Source organism: Astatotilapia calliptera, chromosome 3 (assembly GCF_964374335.1).
Source record: "Astatotilapia calliptera chromosome 3, fAstCal68.1, whole genome shotgun sequence".
NCBI classification, from domain to species: Eukaryota; Metazoa; Chordata; class Actinopteri; order Cichliformes; family Cichlidae; genus Astatotilapia; species Astatotilapia calliptera.
This window is the reverse complement of record NC_137424.1, coordinates 71079074-71095989: the sequence shown is the minus strand read 5'-3', so window position 1 is coordinate 71095989 and position 16916 is coordinate 71079074. Positions and strand designations below refer to the sequence as shown.

Sequence of the window (16916 nt, the reverse complement as noted above, 5' to 3'; positions counted from 1 at the left end):
CCTGTGAGTTCCAGCAATATAGCTGATTTTAAGTTTATTCCCTATTGGTCGGGTCCCGAATATGGTTCATGCATCCTGCATGACAGCCATTTTGTGACAGAAGGATGCAACCACAAACATGGACCCCACTGACTGGAATTCCATTCCAGAAGAGTTGGAGGAGGCTTTTGCAGAGTTTAAAAGATACACCCTGTGTATAATCACTGCTAAAGACATTTACATGCCACTAATCATCTGTGATGACTTCATTTCTTATGAGCCTCTGGGTTTCCTGGAAATTTCCTTCCTTGCTCACTTAATAATCCACCTAAAACCCAGACTTCAAAATGAACAGTTTGGAATCGGCAGCCCAGCTAAGGAGCGGGCTTCCACCTCAGTGCATTAATAATAATAATAATAATAATAATAATAATAATAATAATAATAATAATAATAATAATAATAATAATAAATACATACATACAAATAACAACAATGTTGATCACAAAGACCTACTAGGTAAGCTAACTTTTGGGAAATATGAACATATTATTAGCCTAAGAAGCTCCTTTTGAACCTGACTAAATCTGACTAAAAATTTTAACCCTTAATTGTCTGATAGGCAACACACTGGACATGAGCTGATACCAGTATTTTTTCTGTTCAATTAACTTTTTTTATGCTGTGATTAGCTCAATTATGTTCTCCAAGATGTTCTTTGAAATATGACTCACAAGCTGAATAACGTCAGGGGCTGGGCCTGTGACCCTGCATTTTGAATTTATTCTTGTATTTGTGATTTATTATGTTACATTGAAAATGATAATGATAATAATACTAAAATTAAGTTTTAGTATTATTATCAGGTTGTCTTGAGTTTTAAGTCTAGTTTATGTTATTCTGTCTCTTTGTTATGAGTCTTTTCCTGTTCACTATATGGTCTTGTCCTCAGTGTCTTATTTTCATGCATTAAGTCTCCCTTATCGGTTCATCATATTGAGTCTACGTGTGTTAGTCTGTCATGTTTCATATCTGTGTTTCCTATGTTATCATGCTTGTGTCATGTCTTTCTCCTGTTATGTTTCCTGTTTTATTTTGAAGAGGTCTCGTGTTCTAGGTTCGTTGTTTTAGTTTCACACATAGTTAAAGTCTTGTCTTAGTTGTTGGGTTTAGTTTTTCTTTATCCAGGAGATTCATGTTTTGTTTAGTCTTCTTGTCATTTTTTGGTTTTGTATTAGCCAGAAGAAAGGCTCGCTTTGCAACTTAGTTCCATCTTCGTCAGTGTCTCCTTTTGGTTCCTCTTCCTCCCTCCACATGGTCTGTTGGTGCAGACCTTGACAAATAATTTATAAACCTTCCATTGTTTTCTTCATAAAGGAGTGTTTGTGTTGAGTCCTGTATTAGAGGGACCATGGAGAACCTGCTGGAGAAGCAGTCAAGTCACTGGATTGGATAAGTGTCATTGGTTTAGAGGCTGCAGATCCCGGAGGGCCTGGGTGACTGCTACAGATTTTGGTGCGATGTTTGATCTGCTCTATACTGTCAATGCTGAACATCCAGAGAACTGTAGGTACACATTTAAGGTAGTCCAGAAAGCTTTTCTTAGACTTGCAGAAATATGTTCACATTGGATGTAGGTGCTGGCAACCAACTAATTTTAGTAACCAACTCTTAGTGTTGGACTGAAACTGATCAAACTATTACACAGTTCTAGTTACATGTTAGTTATGAATAATTAATGTTGTTCCAAGAGTGTCACTGAAATTGACCAGTCAGCTTGAGATCTAATAGTTTTGTAAAATATAGCAGTTAAAGACATTTTCTGGCAGAAGTACTTTAAAACAGAAATGGTCTCAGAAGTGTTAGTTTATTTATTTATTTTCCCCCATTACAGTTTGGCAAGGGTTAGGCAGAAGAACCACTCACTTAGATTTAGGTTAGTTGGGGATAGTTTGGGGTTAAAATAGGCACTGGAAAAACATCCACAGATTGCTCTGTATGTATATGTGCATATACTGTGTCTACAACCTACTTGAGGGAAAGTCTCTCTGACTTTATGTTGTAGGGTCTACCTTACAATATAAAGCACCTTGAAGCGACTGTTATTGTGATTTGGCGCTATATAAATAAAATTGAATTGAATTGACTTTCTTGTACGTATTACTAGACGAACCCCCCCTGTCTGTATCATCAGTAGCTGTGTATAGTAGTGGTCGATGTATGGATGCACTTATTAAAACTCACCTCCTGAGTTTCTCCACACCGTGACATCTGTGATCAACCTGGCCATCTTATGCAAAGTGTTAGCTTGCTTTTAAGTAATATATATAAAAAAGGGAAAAAAAGTGTAATTAACATTCATTTTCAGAGACAAAATGAATAGTAATTCAATAATGCGTCACATGACATGCTCACCTTGCGGGTCTCATAAAGTGAGTAAACGATGGAGAAGGCAGAGAGTACAAGGACCACTGTGGCATAATAATAATAGTTATCAATCATCCAAAGGACAATGCCAAACAGCTGGAACACATAGAAGGGGTTGAGAATCTACAAAAACAGAAAAAGACGGAAACAGTTTAATTGGTCACTTAATGTGACTTTTCTATAAATTAAGTGCCTGCACACCAGAGACCCACGCTGCACTTCTACGTTTCCACTGCTGTGTTCAATAAAGCTTTGTTAAATTCTCAGTCTTATTGTCCCTTGAGTCTGCTTTTTGGTTCAGCTCCCACATACTGGCCTTTCGGCCCTTGACATTAATACTTCAAATATTTAGAAGCACTGTAATTTTAAAAAATACATGTACATAATAATAGTAATAGAAATATAATAATAATGTGATTATAATCCCACCTCCTCAAACAACAACCTTATCCAAGGCTTTACTGGTACATTGATGAGGTTGGCTCCATATATGCTTCTCCTGAAAAAGTCATATAAGTAATTACAGTCATCCTGTTGGATTAAAAACAATCTGATCATTTCTCCATTCATATATCCTCTCCTACCTTGAGCTCTGCTCCTGAGGACTCAGTCCGCTTTGGAAGTCATACAGTTTACTGCAGGTCCAGTCTTCATGAAGAGAACTAAGACCGGAGATGAGAAATTGTAGTAATATGTCAGTGGGCTCTGAGGTATTTTCTCCTTTTGAATTTAACAGTTAAATCTCACAGTTTTTTTTTCTTTTTCCAGTACCTAACACGACAGAAAGCACCCTTCCTGTCCACCCAGATGTATCGCAGCTCTTCAAACAGGTAGTACCGCAGCAGCGTTTTCTGTAAACAAGTAAAGCTCACTTTTTCCACAGGCTTGACAGAAATCAGTCAGCAGAAAATAATTTACTAAAGACAGCTCACATTACCTCCCCTGTGTACAGATGAACAGTATCTCTGCAGTCTGGCTCCTCTAGCTCTCCCAGCAGCTCCAAACTGTGAGGAATCAGCAAAGTTAGCTATACTAGACACATAGTTTTACTTCAGTGTTTTTCTAAATATGTAAGAGCTGGCAGGTTAGAGGTGACAGAGCTGACCTGCCCTCCTCTACCTCCTCAGTGAGGACCTCCACCACAGACTGCTGGCCAGAAGAGTCCTGGGAAAAAAACATATAATTTTTTTTAAACATAAATTATTTTGATAAAGGTTTTGTGTTCTTGGAAACTACAAAAGAATGTTGTTGTAGTTTTTTTGAACATACAGCTCAATCTAAAATGTGGTCAAGAAGAAAAACTAAAAGCAACTGTCAAGGTTTAAAATTCCCTGTGCAAATTTACTCTATATATTCCAATTTTCCATGTCAGAACATGTTCACGTATGATGTGGGATCAAAACAACCATAAAAAACAAAGCAAGTGGCAGAACTATAACAGAGAGGACATTTAATTGAGAGCTTTAAATGAAAGAAATTTAAAATCCTGCTCCTCACATACAAAGTCTTAAAAAAATCAGGCCCCATCTGAAAGTAACAAAGCATAGATGGTAAACCTTCTTTTGCATGTTAGCACATGGAGGAATAATGTGGAATAAAATTGTAAGCAGGTAAATTAAAATTTGTAAAAAAAAAAAAAAATCCAGTGTCTGTGATAATTCTGGGTGTCCTCACTTTTAATATTAGAACATTTGCCAAAGCTGGAGGGCAGGAACTGCAGCGGACAAGGACAGCAAACCGTGGCCACCAGTAAAATGCAATCCACAGGAGACCCAGGGAAAGCACGAAACCCAGACGACACAACCACACTCGCCAACTCACCCACTTATAACCCTGTAAATCCTGTTGGGACAGAGAGAGAAACAGTGGATTACATCAGTTCACAAGAGCTCATTTACATGAATCCTGTTGACCTGTCAGGACCAGAGTGCACAATTACAAGCTACTATTAAAGCTGTATGGCTTTGCAAAGTGTAGCAGTTCTAGAAGAGGATTATTTTTCACATGAAGCTCGTCTTTCCTTCATATCTTTTGCTGTCAGTTTCACTGAGGTAATTTTTCATTTATCCCTCCATGAATGACTTTGTTGTGTTGCAGGGGTTTGAATGTCCTTGTGAACAAACCCATCCAAGAAATTGCTAAAATATCAGGAATGGCAAAATCTACTGGATGGATGGATGATTGCAGAATCTCCACACTCTCCAGGAGGTAGTAGTATCAATACCTAAGTCTACCATAAATAGAAAATTGCATGAAAGTAAATACAAAGGGTTCACTGCAAGGTGCAAGCTACTCATAAGCATCAAGGATAGAAAGGCTTCACTATACTTTGCTAAAAACATCTAAGAAAAGTTCTGAAAAAAAAAAACAATCTTTAGACAGATGAAACCAAGATCAACTGAATCATGGCAAGAAAAAATAGTAGGGAAACGGTGTGGAACAGGTCATGATCCAAAGCATACCATATCATCTGTGAAACGTAGTGGAGACAGTGTGCACAGCTGCCAGTGGCACTGGTACACTAATGTTTATTGGTGATGTGACACAGGACAGAAGCAGGTGAAGGGATTCTGAGGTGTTCAGAGACATACTGTCTGCTCAAATCAGGCTAAATGCAGTCACATCGATTGGATAACATTTAATAATACAGACGGACAATGACCCAAAACATACAGTCAAGGCAACCCAGGAATTTTATTAAAGCAAAGAAGTGGAATATTCTTAAATGGCCAAGTCAGTCACCTGATCTTAACCCAAATGAGCGTTTCACTTGTTGAATACTAAACCTCAGACAGGAAGACCCACAAACAAACAGCAACTGAAAGTCACTGCAGTAAAGGCCAGGCAGAGTATTAAAAAGGAGGAAACCCAGCATCTGGTGATTTCTGTGAGTTCAAAACTTCAGGCTGTCATTAACAGCAAATGGTTCTCAACCAAGTATTAGAAATTAATATTTTATTTTCAGTTATTTAATTTGTCTGATTACTTTTGAGATCCTGAAATTAGGGATTATGTTTCTATGCATCTTTTTGTCTAACCCACTTAAGCTGGAAGTCTGCACTTCAACTCAGTTGTTTTATTTAAAATTATTTGCGTAGATGTACCTGAATAGTTGTCTCTATCCAAATATTTATCGGCCTAGTGGTATGAATTCCCTCATTATAGATAAAATTATACCAATGAACCATCCTACACAAATTAAATGTTCTCATAATCTGAGACTGTGGATCTCTGAAGCCACAGTCACCAAAGTTATGCCTAAAACACTTCATTTGCAATGAGCACACAAGATCTAAATTTTCACATTTTGGATTAGTTTCTGGGCCCATAGACTGAAATTACTTTGACCATTCAGGATATAATTCAGGATACCTGCAGTTTTTCTTACTCAACCTGTAATTTTAGTTTGCCTGAATCACTGCTGCTGCTATGTGTGTCAGAAAGGCTCAAGATTATTTTTTTTTACTATTTTACCTCCACATTAATTCACAATAAAAACAATCAGGCCATCACCAGATACATCACAAAAAAAGGAAAACAAAAGCCATCACAGAAACAAAGAACTGAAAACAAATTGATCCTCCACAAGAGAAAGAGAAAGAGAGAAAAAGAAAGAAAGAAAGATTTGATTTTTAAAAACACATTTATTACCAATAAATAAACATCAAGACATCACAAGTGTTGCCACAAAGGGAAAAAAACAATAAACAAAACTGTCACATGAACATAAGGCTGAAGTACAAACGGCCATCTATAACAGAACACACCACTGAGAAGAAAACTCTGTTAAATTATTCATCAACGAGTAAAACTGAAACTCTTCCTTAACTCTATATTTAACCAGTAAAATAAAAGTAGTATCAACTCTTTTCCCTGAAAAATTATCAATCTTATCCTTTCTACTTTTATATATAGAATATTTTGCTTGGCCCACCACAAAATTTAGCAGCTTGAATTTTGATGCCTCCTTTTTTGTATAACCAGCACCAAAGAGAAATGCCAATGCTGCAGCTCTGAGGTAAAGATCCTGTAGAAAAGCACTCTTCAAAAACCTCCATGACATCAACACCCAGGTAAGACCAAAAAGCTGCATAAAATTCGATCGGAAGTCCGTCTATGCCAGAGGCCTTCCCTCCGTCCATACTTTGGAAGGCAGTATTAATCTCAGTCAATGTTAGAGGCTCCCCCAGCTCCTTGGCGAAATCCTCAGAAAGTCTGGGGAGACCGTTGCAGAAGGCATTAAAAGTTTCTTCATCCTCCAAGTACTCAGAACGGTAAAACTCAGAGTAAAAATCTGCTGCTCTCCACCTGATGTCACCATCCGCTGTCAAAAGATCCTCAGCAGAGGACTTCAAACCATGTATGAACTTGCTTTGTCCTTTCTTTTTCTCCAGCGAAAAGAAAAATTTCGTAGGAGCGTCCATCAAAGAAAGGTTTTGAAACCTGCAACAAACCAGTGCCCCCTGTGCTCTAGAGCCCAGCAAGTCAGCCAACCTCGGTTTCCTGTGGAATTTGCAGACACCTGCAGCTCCACTATTTCAGTCTCCAGTTCTCTCATAGATTTGGCTGAAGTCTGAAGAGACATTGAAAGCGTGCTGTTGACAAAATTCTTTGATTTCGGTTTTGCCCCGGTCCCACCACTGCCTTAAACACATAAAATCATCTTTCCTAGACTGAAACACTCTCCAGGAAAAGCTAAACGCTGTCTTGAAATTTGCATCCAGTAACAAAGCAGTGATAAAATGCCAGTACGCAGACTTGTGCTTAAGATTTGTAATAAAAGCATTACAAGAAACCAGAGCATGATCAGAGAAAGAAACCGGATGTATGCTACACTCTTTAAAAATTCCAAAATGATGCCTAAAACATTATATCCTGCCCAATCTAGCTGCAGTTAAAAAGTTTCCTCTACACTGAGCCCACGTAAATTGTCTTTTTCCACTGTGCATTTCCCTCCAAACATCAACTACAGACTGTGCTTCTGTCAAACGCTTTAGAACTGTCTGTGAGGGCGCATGGGGTTCTAAATTATTTCTGTCCGACTGATCATTTTCTGTACAGTTAAAATCTCCAGCCAAAAAAAGAAACTCTTCTGGATCACACATGCACAACACATCCTCAAGCTTGCGTTAAAAAAGATCTCTCTCTGGCCTCAAATTTGGAGCATACACATTCACAAACACAATCGCGAAACATTCATACTTTGCCTTCACCACCATTAGCCTGCCCTTTACCACCTCCTGAAAATCATAAGAGTCTGGTAGAAAGCAGAAAGTCTTTCGAAAAAAGGAGCCTCACTCCACCACAGGCTCTACTTAAATGACTCAAAATAACTTCACCCTCCCAATCCCTATTCCAGTCTGTCACATTTGAACAATCACTGTGTGTTTCTTGGACCATTAATACATTTATGTGCTTTAATTTCATTAACTCATACACTCTGACTCCCTTCCTTATATCTCTGGCTCCATTCAGGTTTAAAGTAGAGACTCTAAAGTTACTCATCACCAAAGATACAAGGATAAATAAAGATAGAAAACACAAAACCTTAGATGCCATCATACTCCTCGTCATTATTAAATTCCTGCTTAAGTTTTGCAACCATCTTTCTCAGTTTATAGACTTCTTTGTCCGTATAATCACCCCTGCCTTTATTGCCCAACTGTGATATCACATACAACAAAAACAACTTCTTGTCCGGAAAGAAATCCTCTATTTTCATATTTTTCATATTCTTCGTGACCTTGAGAAAGTGTTTAACATTTTGCACCCTGTAACCTTTCTTCTGCAGTTTAACAGAGGCTCTATAGGTTGAACTCGCCAGACTATCTTCAGTCCAGCCTTCCTCTTCGCCTTCATCCTCTTCGTCCATATCACTATCAGAGTCAACCCGATTCTGTCCTGAGCTTCCCAACTCCATCTTGCCTACAGCATCATTCCCAATGTGAGAGCTAGCTACTTGAGGATCATTTGCAGTTGTTCTCCCTTCTTGAGTCTCCCCGGAGCTCTCCTGCACTACACCTGTGTTATTTTCCTGATTATCCTGTGAATCTATCTTTGAGTGTGGACAATCTGCTCTACATTTTCTTCTTCTGTAGTCAGCTTTTCCTACACTGCAGCTACCTTCTGACCAGGTCCCTCACCACTTTGCTCTCCTGTTTAGGTTAAGTCATTGCTCCCCAAATCTCTGGCTTCTGCTGTTCTCTGCTCCTTCTCCTTCCACCTGAGTTTGTTCCAAATTATGCGAAGAGACACTTTTGCCAGGACACGCTCAAACTAAATGGCCAACCACGCCACACCCAAAACACACCAACGCACCCGATGTCACATATAAGTTATAGTCAATATCATCCACTCGAACATTAAACACCAAATTTAGGTCTTCATCCTTTTTATTTAGGATCATAAGAACCTGTCACCTGTGTGAGACAACGTGCTTTAACAGCGGTGATTTGCAACCCGATGACAGTTCCCAGATAGCAAGGAGACATTGAACAGATGTTGATTTTCCATCTGAACCATCAGAATCGTCAGGATTGAAATGTCAACACAAAACCAATGTTGAAACAACATTGAAATACTGATGAAACCTGACACTGACATTGAAATAACATTGATTCACTGTTGTTCTGTCATCGTTGATTGTTGATCTATTTATAGTTGACAAGGTGACAACAATCACGTTGAAAAACCATCGATTTATGGTTGAGCGGGAAATTAAAGCTGCTACCACTTGGACTTTTCCGCAGCACCCCTATCACATTGGTACATCCCTCCAGGTAACCATTGTCTTGTACAGTAGAGCGGGACATTAGATTTACTCTCAGCGGAATTGACCGGAGAAGGCATCAGTTCATGCACTGCACTGGCCTGCACCACGATTAGTATAAGGTAAGAATGAATGACTTTTGTTCTATTCGTTATTTCCACGGTTGCATTTGAATAACAGTAAAAAAAAACAAACAAACAAACTTGTTAATGTAAAGTTTCAGATAAAATGTGGGAGCCCGAAATTGTGTCTACTTTCATCTTACAATCCGGCAACAAATAAATTGCACTGCGAACAAAGTCTATCAACAAAGAAAACATTTTCGTTTCATACTTTTCCGTTATATTCCCTTACAAAGCTAGCTTTAACGCTTCGAGGGTTCCTTTGTTCTTGCCGTCGCCTCGGCGCTTGACCCAGACTTTTGCTCTGTAGTTGCTTTTTAGCATAGTACTACAAAAAATTGTAAGTCTGTGATATATGATTGATAAATGTAAAGGTAACTGTATAAATGTGTTCAATGACTTTGTTACTTTTAATGATTGGAGAGCACCCGCTTCGATTCGCACTCAATTCAAACTTTACGCTGCACGCTCACCTAACTTTACGCTGCACGCTCACCTAACTTGCGTTTACACCTTTTGTCCACACGTAAACTGCGTTTAGCATTTACGTGTGGACGAGGAAGACGGAGAAAACGCAGCGTCAAAGGTGTGCGCCTATTTTGACGCCACACTGTGCGCCATGTTTTTGTCTCGGTGCCATGAATTCCTACAATGGCAGACTTAGACAAAATACTGTTAATTTTATTATCTTCAGTGTTTAAATGCTTACATATACGGGTTTGCTTGTAATTGTTGCCTATATACATTTTAAGCTATTATTTATTATTTAGTTCAATCAATAGATCAAGTTTTGTAGTGACTATGAAATATATTGTAATTATCTGTTTCCTGTTTATCCTAGACAGGGCAAAAAAGGACTCCAAATTAAAAAAACGATAAAAATGAAAGACTGGTGCATTGTGCAGTTTAGCACTGGTGGTACAGAAATAGTCCCTAGATCATGGATAAATGGGGAGAAATTGTCATGGCCTCCATATCCTCCGTGAGACACATTCAGGATCCACGACGCAGTAAAGAGGAGAGTTCATCCTGGTGCAACATGGCTCACCCATGCACCAGTCCGACTTCTAATAAGCTATGGTGGGTATCATCTGGATTGGTGTTGTATAAATGTAACAATGACAAGTTTTTCGTGTCCTAATTTATGTCTGGCCATACATTGTGTTTGTACTTCCAGACACATTTCACGAAGCAGAACGCAGTCTTCAGAAATATCTAAGATATCTAATATCTAGCACATTTGTAATTACTTATGACCGTTTTCAACTTTTTTTCTTTAGACCAAATCCCCTGTACACATATAGTGACTCAGAGGATGAGCAGCCCACAAAGAAATGGTTTCCCCGGGCCCCTCGAGTGAAAATACCAGGTAATAAAATACTGTCTAGTGTCTTTGTACATATCTGTGTGTGACACAAGGAAACTTTTGATAAGTTGTCTGTATTCTTAAATACTTAAAAAAAATTATCTTTTTCTGTCAGACCTGACGAGAGCTGTTAACGAACTCCGTGAGTGTCATGGTCCTGGGTCGTGTGACCCAGTGTGTTATGCTTAGCCTATTTTGATGTTTATTATTTGTTTAGGTTCTCTAAGGTAGTCCAGCCATTTGTATATATCACCCCTGCATTACGTCTCCCTTGCCCTTCGTGTGTGTTTATGTCTGTGTGTCTTGTACTGTCAAGTTCATGCGGTCAGTTATGTCACCTCCCCCTGTACTACGTCTCCCCGGTTCATGTCTCATGTTTCCTGTTTTACTTTGAAGGCCTGCATTCACTGTCAGTGTATTCAGTTTTACTCCTCCTGTCCTGTCGTTAAGTTCATGTGTGTCAGCTGTGCTCCCATGTGTGGCCACTTCCCCTGATCATCCCTCATGTGTATTTAGTCTCTGTGTTTCTTACAGTCTGTGTCGCGTCGTCTGTGTTCCCACCCTCCGTGTTTCCATGCCCGGTCTGTTGTATTCTACGTCATAGTCTTACCATAGTTTATTCCCAGTTTAGGTTTCTGTTTAGTTGTTGCTCTTGTGCTGCCCTTATTCTTGTTTGCTTCTTTTGTATTCATCAGCCACAATAAAAGGCTCGCTTTTGTTTAACTCCACTCCTGCATCCTCGCTTGTGTTCGCTCCTGGGTCCACCACACACATTTCCGCACGGTCTGCCTCCGCAGACCGTGACAGTGAGGAGGTCAGAGCCATCCGCAATACCGGCTGCAATGAATCGGTAGATGCTGGGGTACTGCCTCTGGATTTGCCCTTGCACAACATTGAGGAGCTAAACAATGCAGAGCCAGCTCTTCAATCACAAGAGGCAAATAAGGCAATGGTAAGTATATAAAGGTTATGTACACTTTGTAACTATAAAGTGTAATAGCTGTCAGATGTGATTTAAATACATAACAACGGCCTGTTGGTTAAACACACAAGCACTTGCATACACATTTAAGACATGAGACACGCTAATTCCATCTCTTAAAATGTGTCTATAGGTGAGACGCTTTGCCTTGATTGGAGCCTGACGCAGCAGTTAGGGGCAAACTATATGTCCGAGTTTGTCTTTGCACAAGCAGTGCAGAAATGGCTCCGATACGCCCCAGATCGTTTGGGTGGTGCAGGACGCACATCATGCAAAAAAATTACATACTTCTGTGAATCATATAAACGTAAATAGGAAACTGTCTTTTAATAAAGTATTTAGCAAACGAACAGCAGATTTAATGCTGCTATGACCCACAATTTCACCAACCGCCAGACCACACTCCTCTACCGAGCAAGGACAAGTAGGTATGATCTTAAAACCATGTTGTCTCGAAAGGTTAGTGAGGTCCATTTTAGCGATACGCACGCCAACCGGCAAAAAGCCGGTTTTACGCACGCAGCAAAATCAGTAACTCTTAATTCAATACCACGCACAGTATAAAAATCTAAGCTACAATATCAGAAAAAGGACATAACAGACAGAAAAGTAAAGTCGGAAACAAATCCTCTATCTCTCAGTCAGACTCACCACACGCTCCACCACCAAACCCCCAGCATGCAATGCAGAAAGAAAGAAAGAGAGAATTTATTTGTTTATTTATTTTTATTTTACCGCAAAATTAATTCACAATAAAAACAATCAGGCCATCACCAGATATCCTGTGTGGCAACTTACCAGTGGTGGGAGTCCACCCTGTGGTTCCATCATGGTCTACAGAGCAGGATATGAAGACCAGCTCAGTTAGCTTCAGCTGTAATGTTTGACCTGAACAACAAACACACTTTCAAGTCAACAGAAAAACCATGAAGATGTTGCACCTCAGATTACTACCTCAGTAATCCATTTACAACAGTAAGTATCAAAATTACACTTTTCTTTAATAAGTAATCTGAGGTTTCACCTACTACTACTGCTAGTACTATGTCTGTGAAGGTTCTCAGTCATCCAGGTCATCGTAGTCAAAGGAGCTTGCAAAGAAAAGCGTCTGTACTTCTTTAAGTTACTTGAAGACGTTTCACCTCTCATCCGAGAAGCTTCTTCAGTTCTAAGGTCAAATGGTGGAGAGTCCCAGATATAAACCTAGTGGGAGTAACCCCCCACAGAGGGACAAAAGGACCCCCTGATGATCCTCTAATCCCCTGAGCCAAGGTGTGAAACTTACATCTTGGCCAAGGTGTGAAACTCACTGCTGCTGCTAAAAGGCATCCAGGCATGCAGTCCTAAAACTGAGAACTTCTTGAGTGAACCACACTTGAATGAACTTGCAAAGCACTACAGACTTGACCTGAAAAAAGAGGAGGTTCTGGTGGCCAGAAACTTTCTTACCCGGAAAACAGAGGCTGGATGTCCACCCAAAAATATGTTGTCTGTGTTCAGCCTCCTTGATTCAGACGTTTCCGTCTCTGAAGGCAACCATCCAAATTGCCCTAACAGTGCCTGTCAGCAGCTGCTCATGCGAAAGGTCCTTTAGTGCACTGCGTCGGCTGCACTCCTGGCTGCATCAAACAATGGGACAGAAAAGACTTCACAGTCTTGCAGTCATGTCTATTGATAAAGACACGCTTCAGCATCTGAGTCACAACAGAGTGATAGACCGATTTGCCACTCTTAAAAACAGACGTCATTCTTTGATGGTTCCACCCACCAAGTAACTGGTGATTGCAGCAATAAAAATGATGTACTTTTTTATTTTCAGTTTTTTTCTTGTTATTGATTTCTTTTGTTTTCTTCTTGTACTGTATTATAAAACAGACTGAAATAAAACAATAGATCTATTGGTGGCCTAGGATGTTTAATCTGTCCAAAAAAGTAGGAAAGTAGCGCTCATTCACTACGTTCATTCATATCGTGTGCATCTCTTGGGGGCTAACACCAAGAGATCACCCCATGCGTAACAAAATGTATATTGTGTTATGGAGAAGGCAGCATTTAGCTGTAGCCTCCACAGTTGTTCTACAGCAGTCTGTGTGTTTACAGTGAGGGACAAAGAAGCAGAAACACCAACATAGTAAACATGTACACACAGTCAGCTGCAAATAGTGGTGTTGTAAGATTACCTATTAAAGAAAAGTGTATTTTTGATACTTACTGTTTTGAAGGGATCACTTAAAGACTCTTTTGATCATCAGGATGAAAAAATTATCCACTGAAAGTTTTTAAATAAAATGTGCAAGGTTGATATACTGTGTCTCCCTTTTCAGGGGGTCAAAAGAAAGCTGTCATTTTACAAAATCAAAAAGTTCCAAAATTAAAAATCAAAATCAAATATAACAAGTTAAATCTCTTCGGGTAAAGCGACCCCTGTACCAAGCAGCCACAGACGAAACAAACCTCTATTCTTGTGTGTCAGTCTGTGTTAAACAACACGTCAAGCATCTGTATGACATTAGTGCCATAGCAACACCTTAGCAACCACATTCCTATCTCCACTGTTTTTTTCCTGTTAGTTCCGAATGTCTTGTTTTCTTGTTTTGACTAAAATTACAATGCTATGACTTCCTATACAACATGCTAAGAGCAGAGATTCCACAATATGTATTTGGTTCAACAAGCAAAGAAGCTGATGTCACAATTCAAAGCAGTTATGAACAAAAACTGCAACAGCAAAATAAATGCTGGATTATTTTCATAACTCAACTTCTGGGTAAAAGCTGTAGGTTCATAAGTTGGGTTCTCATATGTTCATAGTCATGACTCGGGAGTTGGGTTGGTAATGTGCCAGATTCTTTAATTCACTCCACAGCTTGACTAATTCTGTTGGGTCATAGGTTGGGCAGCTTTGATAACATATTGGGTCAAAATTTTACCCAATTGTTTGGGTTGAAGATAAGCCTCAAATGTTGGAGAAAATGTGAATGTTACAGGGGAGAAGTGAATACAGTGTGATGAGACCAGTGTTGTGTCGGAATGAAATATTATTTTACATTCATAATCTATGTTACTATTCATAATCCTTATTATTACTGTTGTACCATGTATGATTTATCATGATTATCATTTCTTTGACACATTTATTGAAACTGATGATGTTATATTAAAGTCTGTATTTCAGGTGTTAGTATAACTACATTATAATCTTATATACACATATATTGCCTTTTTGTGCTTATTAAAGAGTTGAAGTTAATTAATGGTTTGAAGCTACAGCCGGCGCGAGTTCGACTGATCAATGGAGCAAAGTTCAAGCGGAAAGAATTGCCTATATATATACAATTTAACACATATTATACATGATTGTTTAAGAGATAAAATAAAGGCCTTGGGCCCTGTGCTATTGATGTTTGCCTGGTAACAGATGAAGTAGAGGGAGGTCATGCGCAAAGGTTAACAACACAGACACATAGTCTGCCTGGGTAAACTGATTGCAAATGTTGTGTACCTGCATACATGACAGTTTAGTTCTGATAAGTCCAGAAAAGTGTAATAACAGGATGCATCTGGGAGGCGGTGGAGGAATAGAGGAATCATGAGCATCCAGTTCAGCTCTCTGTTTCATTGCATTAGCTTCCTTTTCAGCGAAGGCCAGTTGAGCTCGTGCTGCTTGAGCTTTGGCGTAGGCCCTTGCAGCTGCAGAAGCTGTTGATGAGGATGTCCGTTGAGAATGCCTTGTCGATGTTCTGGATTGCTGCGACTTGGTGTCGAATGGCTGAGACCGTTGCTGCATTGTAGCTGGTTGAGTGGCAACGTCTGCTTGCTGTTCACCACCGGCTGCTTCGTCTAGCTCTTCAGCAGCGTAGTCTTTTAGGTAATTTCTTCCTGAGCGTAGACTCATGTTGCTTAAAGTAGCTCTGTATGCTTGAACCCGCTGAGTAGGCGTCTTTTTGCTCGTCTTTTTACTATGCTGCCCTCACGACACGTGACCATGTGAAGCTAGACAGCTAACAAACAAAATAGAGGAGATCTTCCACAAAAGGCTTGCTTTTCTTGCTTTTAATGAAGATCCTTTAAAGCCTTATCCTCTCTCAAGGCTTCTCCTTGCTATTTCTTATTTGTAACTGAAACATACAGAAAATGAAAATAAATTGCTAGCTAATACACATCTTAATGACAAACTTACTGATTAGCCTAGCTTAACACGTGCGTTACATTAGCATCGCAGTTCACTCCATGTAAACACATAAAAGTTATCTCTGAACACATTAATACTCACAAAGACGAACGTTTCCCAAGGTACAAGCGTGTAGGGCACTCTTAGCGTGTACATGAACTCGTTCACTCTTTTAATACTGCCGAAGCACTTTTCACGGCATTAACGGAGAAAATACGTGAAAATATGAGAAAATCCTCTCTGTCCAAAACATGTCTGTTCACATTTTGGACAGAGAGGACAGATGGTTTGAAAGAGGAGTGAAAGAAGCCATCTATGTCCACTGTGAGCGACCATCTTTGAACAGAGGCGGGGGTTTACGACACCAACTCTCTGCCATCTATAATCCAGTTTTGAGATCCCTTCCCAGACGCCTTAACGCCCACTCACATCCTGGGCCATCTGACCTCAGGAATTCGCATGATAAGGTGGGGCCAGGTTTCACAATGAACACACCCGAAACTCTGGCTGATTGGGACCCACACCCAGTTTCACACCTTGGCTCAGGCGATTAGAGGATCATCAGGGGGTCCTTTTGTCCCTCTGTGGGGGGTTACTCCCACTAGGTTTATATCTGGGACTCTCCACCATTTGACCTTAGAACTGAAGAAGCTTCTCGGATGAGAGGTGAAACGTCTTCAAGCAACTTAAAGAAGTCCAGACGCTTTTCTTTGCAAGCTCCTTTGACTCTGGAGAGGGTATTTCAGATCTATTGTCTGGAACAGAGTCACATTCAATTAAAGGGGGTAGCTGGATGTTGACTTCTCCATCCAAAGACTCGAGGAAGAACTTTACAGCTCTCCTACCTGAGGTTTTTTCTCTGCCAGAGCAAGTCTTTAAAGTGTATGGAGTGGTTTTGGCATTGATTTTGAAAAGGCTGAAAAACTCTGACTTAACCAGTGACCTGTTAGACTGGTCATCTATTACTGCATACATTTTTATAGCTCTCTCTTTTTGGCCTGCGGGATACACTTTGACCAAAGTGATCTTAGAACATGAACGTGGGCTATCACCTTGGCCACATACCTCTATGCACTTCGACTCGACTGAAGGTGAACTCT

At 39.7% G+C, this 16916-nt stretch overlaps 1 protein-coding gene across 1 annotated transcript in view; it reads right to left on the bottom strand.

Annotated features, from left to right (window-relative positions):
* LOC113010303 (polyamine-transporting ATPase 13A2-like) overlaps positions 1 to 8326 on the bottom strand; it is a 40660-nt gene extending 32334 nt beyond the window's left edge. The window contains exons 1-11 of the mRNA XM_080291644.1: positions 8177 to 8326; positions 6861 to 6979; positions 6459 to 6714; positions 4228 to 4248; positions 3512 to 3570; positions 3344 to 3410; positions 3178 to 3257; positions 2991 to 3068; positions 2836 to 2905; positions 2395 to 2529; positions 2224 to 2290 (exon numbers count right to left, since the gene is read on the bottom strand). Coding sequence (XP_080147770.1) covers positions 2224 to 2290; positions 2395 to 2529; positions 2836 to 2905; positions 2991 to 3068; positions 3178 to 3257; positions 3344 to 3410; positions 3512 to 3570; positions 4228 to 4248; positions 6459 to 6714; positions 6861 to 6979; positions 8177 to 8326 — 1102 coding nt within the window. The remainder of the gene's footprint in view (positions 1 to 2223; positions 2291 to 2394; positions 2530 to 2835; positions 2906 to 2990; positions 3069 to 3177; positions 3258 to 3343; positions 3411 to 3511; positions 3571 to 4227; positions 4249 to 6458; positions 6715 to 6860; positions 6980 to 8176) is intronic.
* Between the last annotated feature and the right edge of the window lie 8590 nt (positions 8327 to 16916).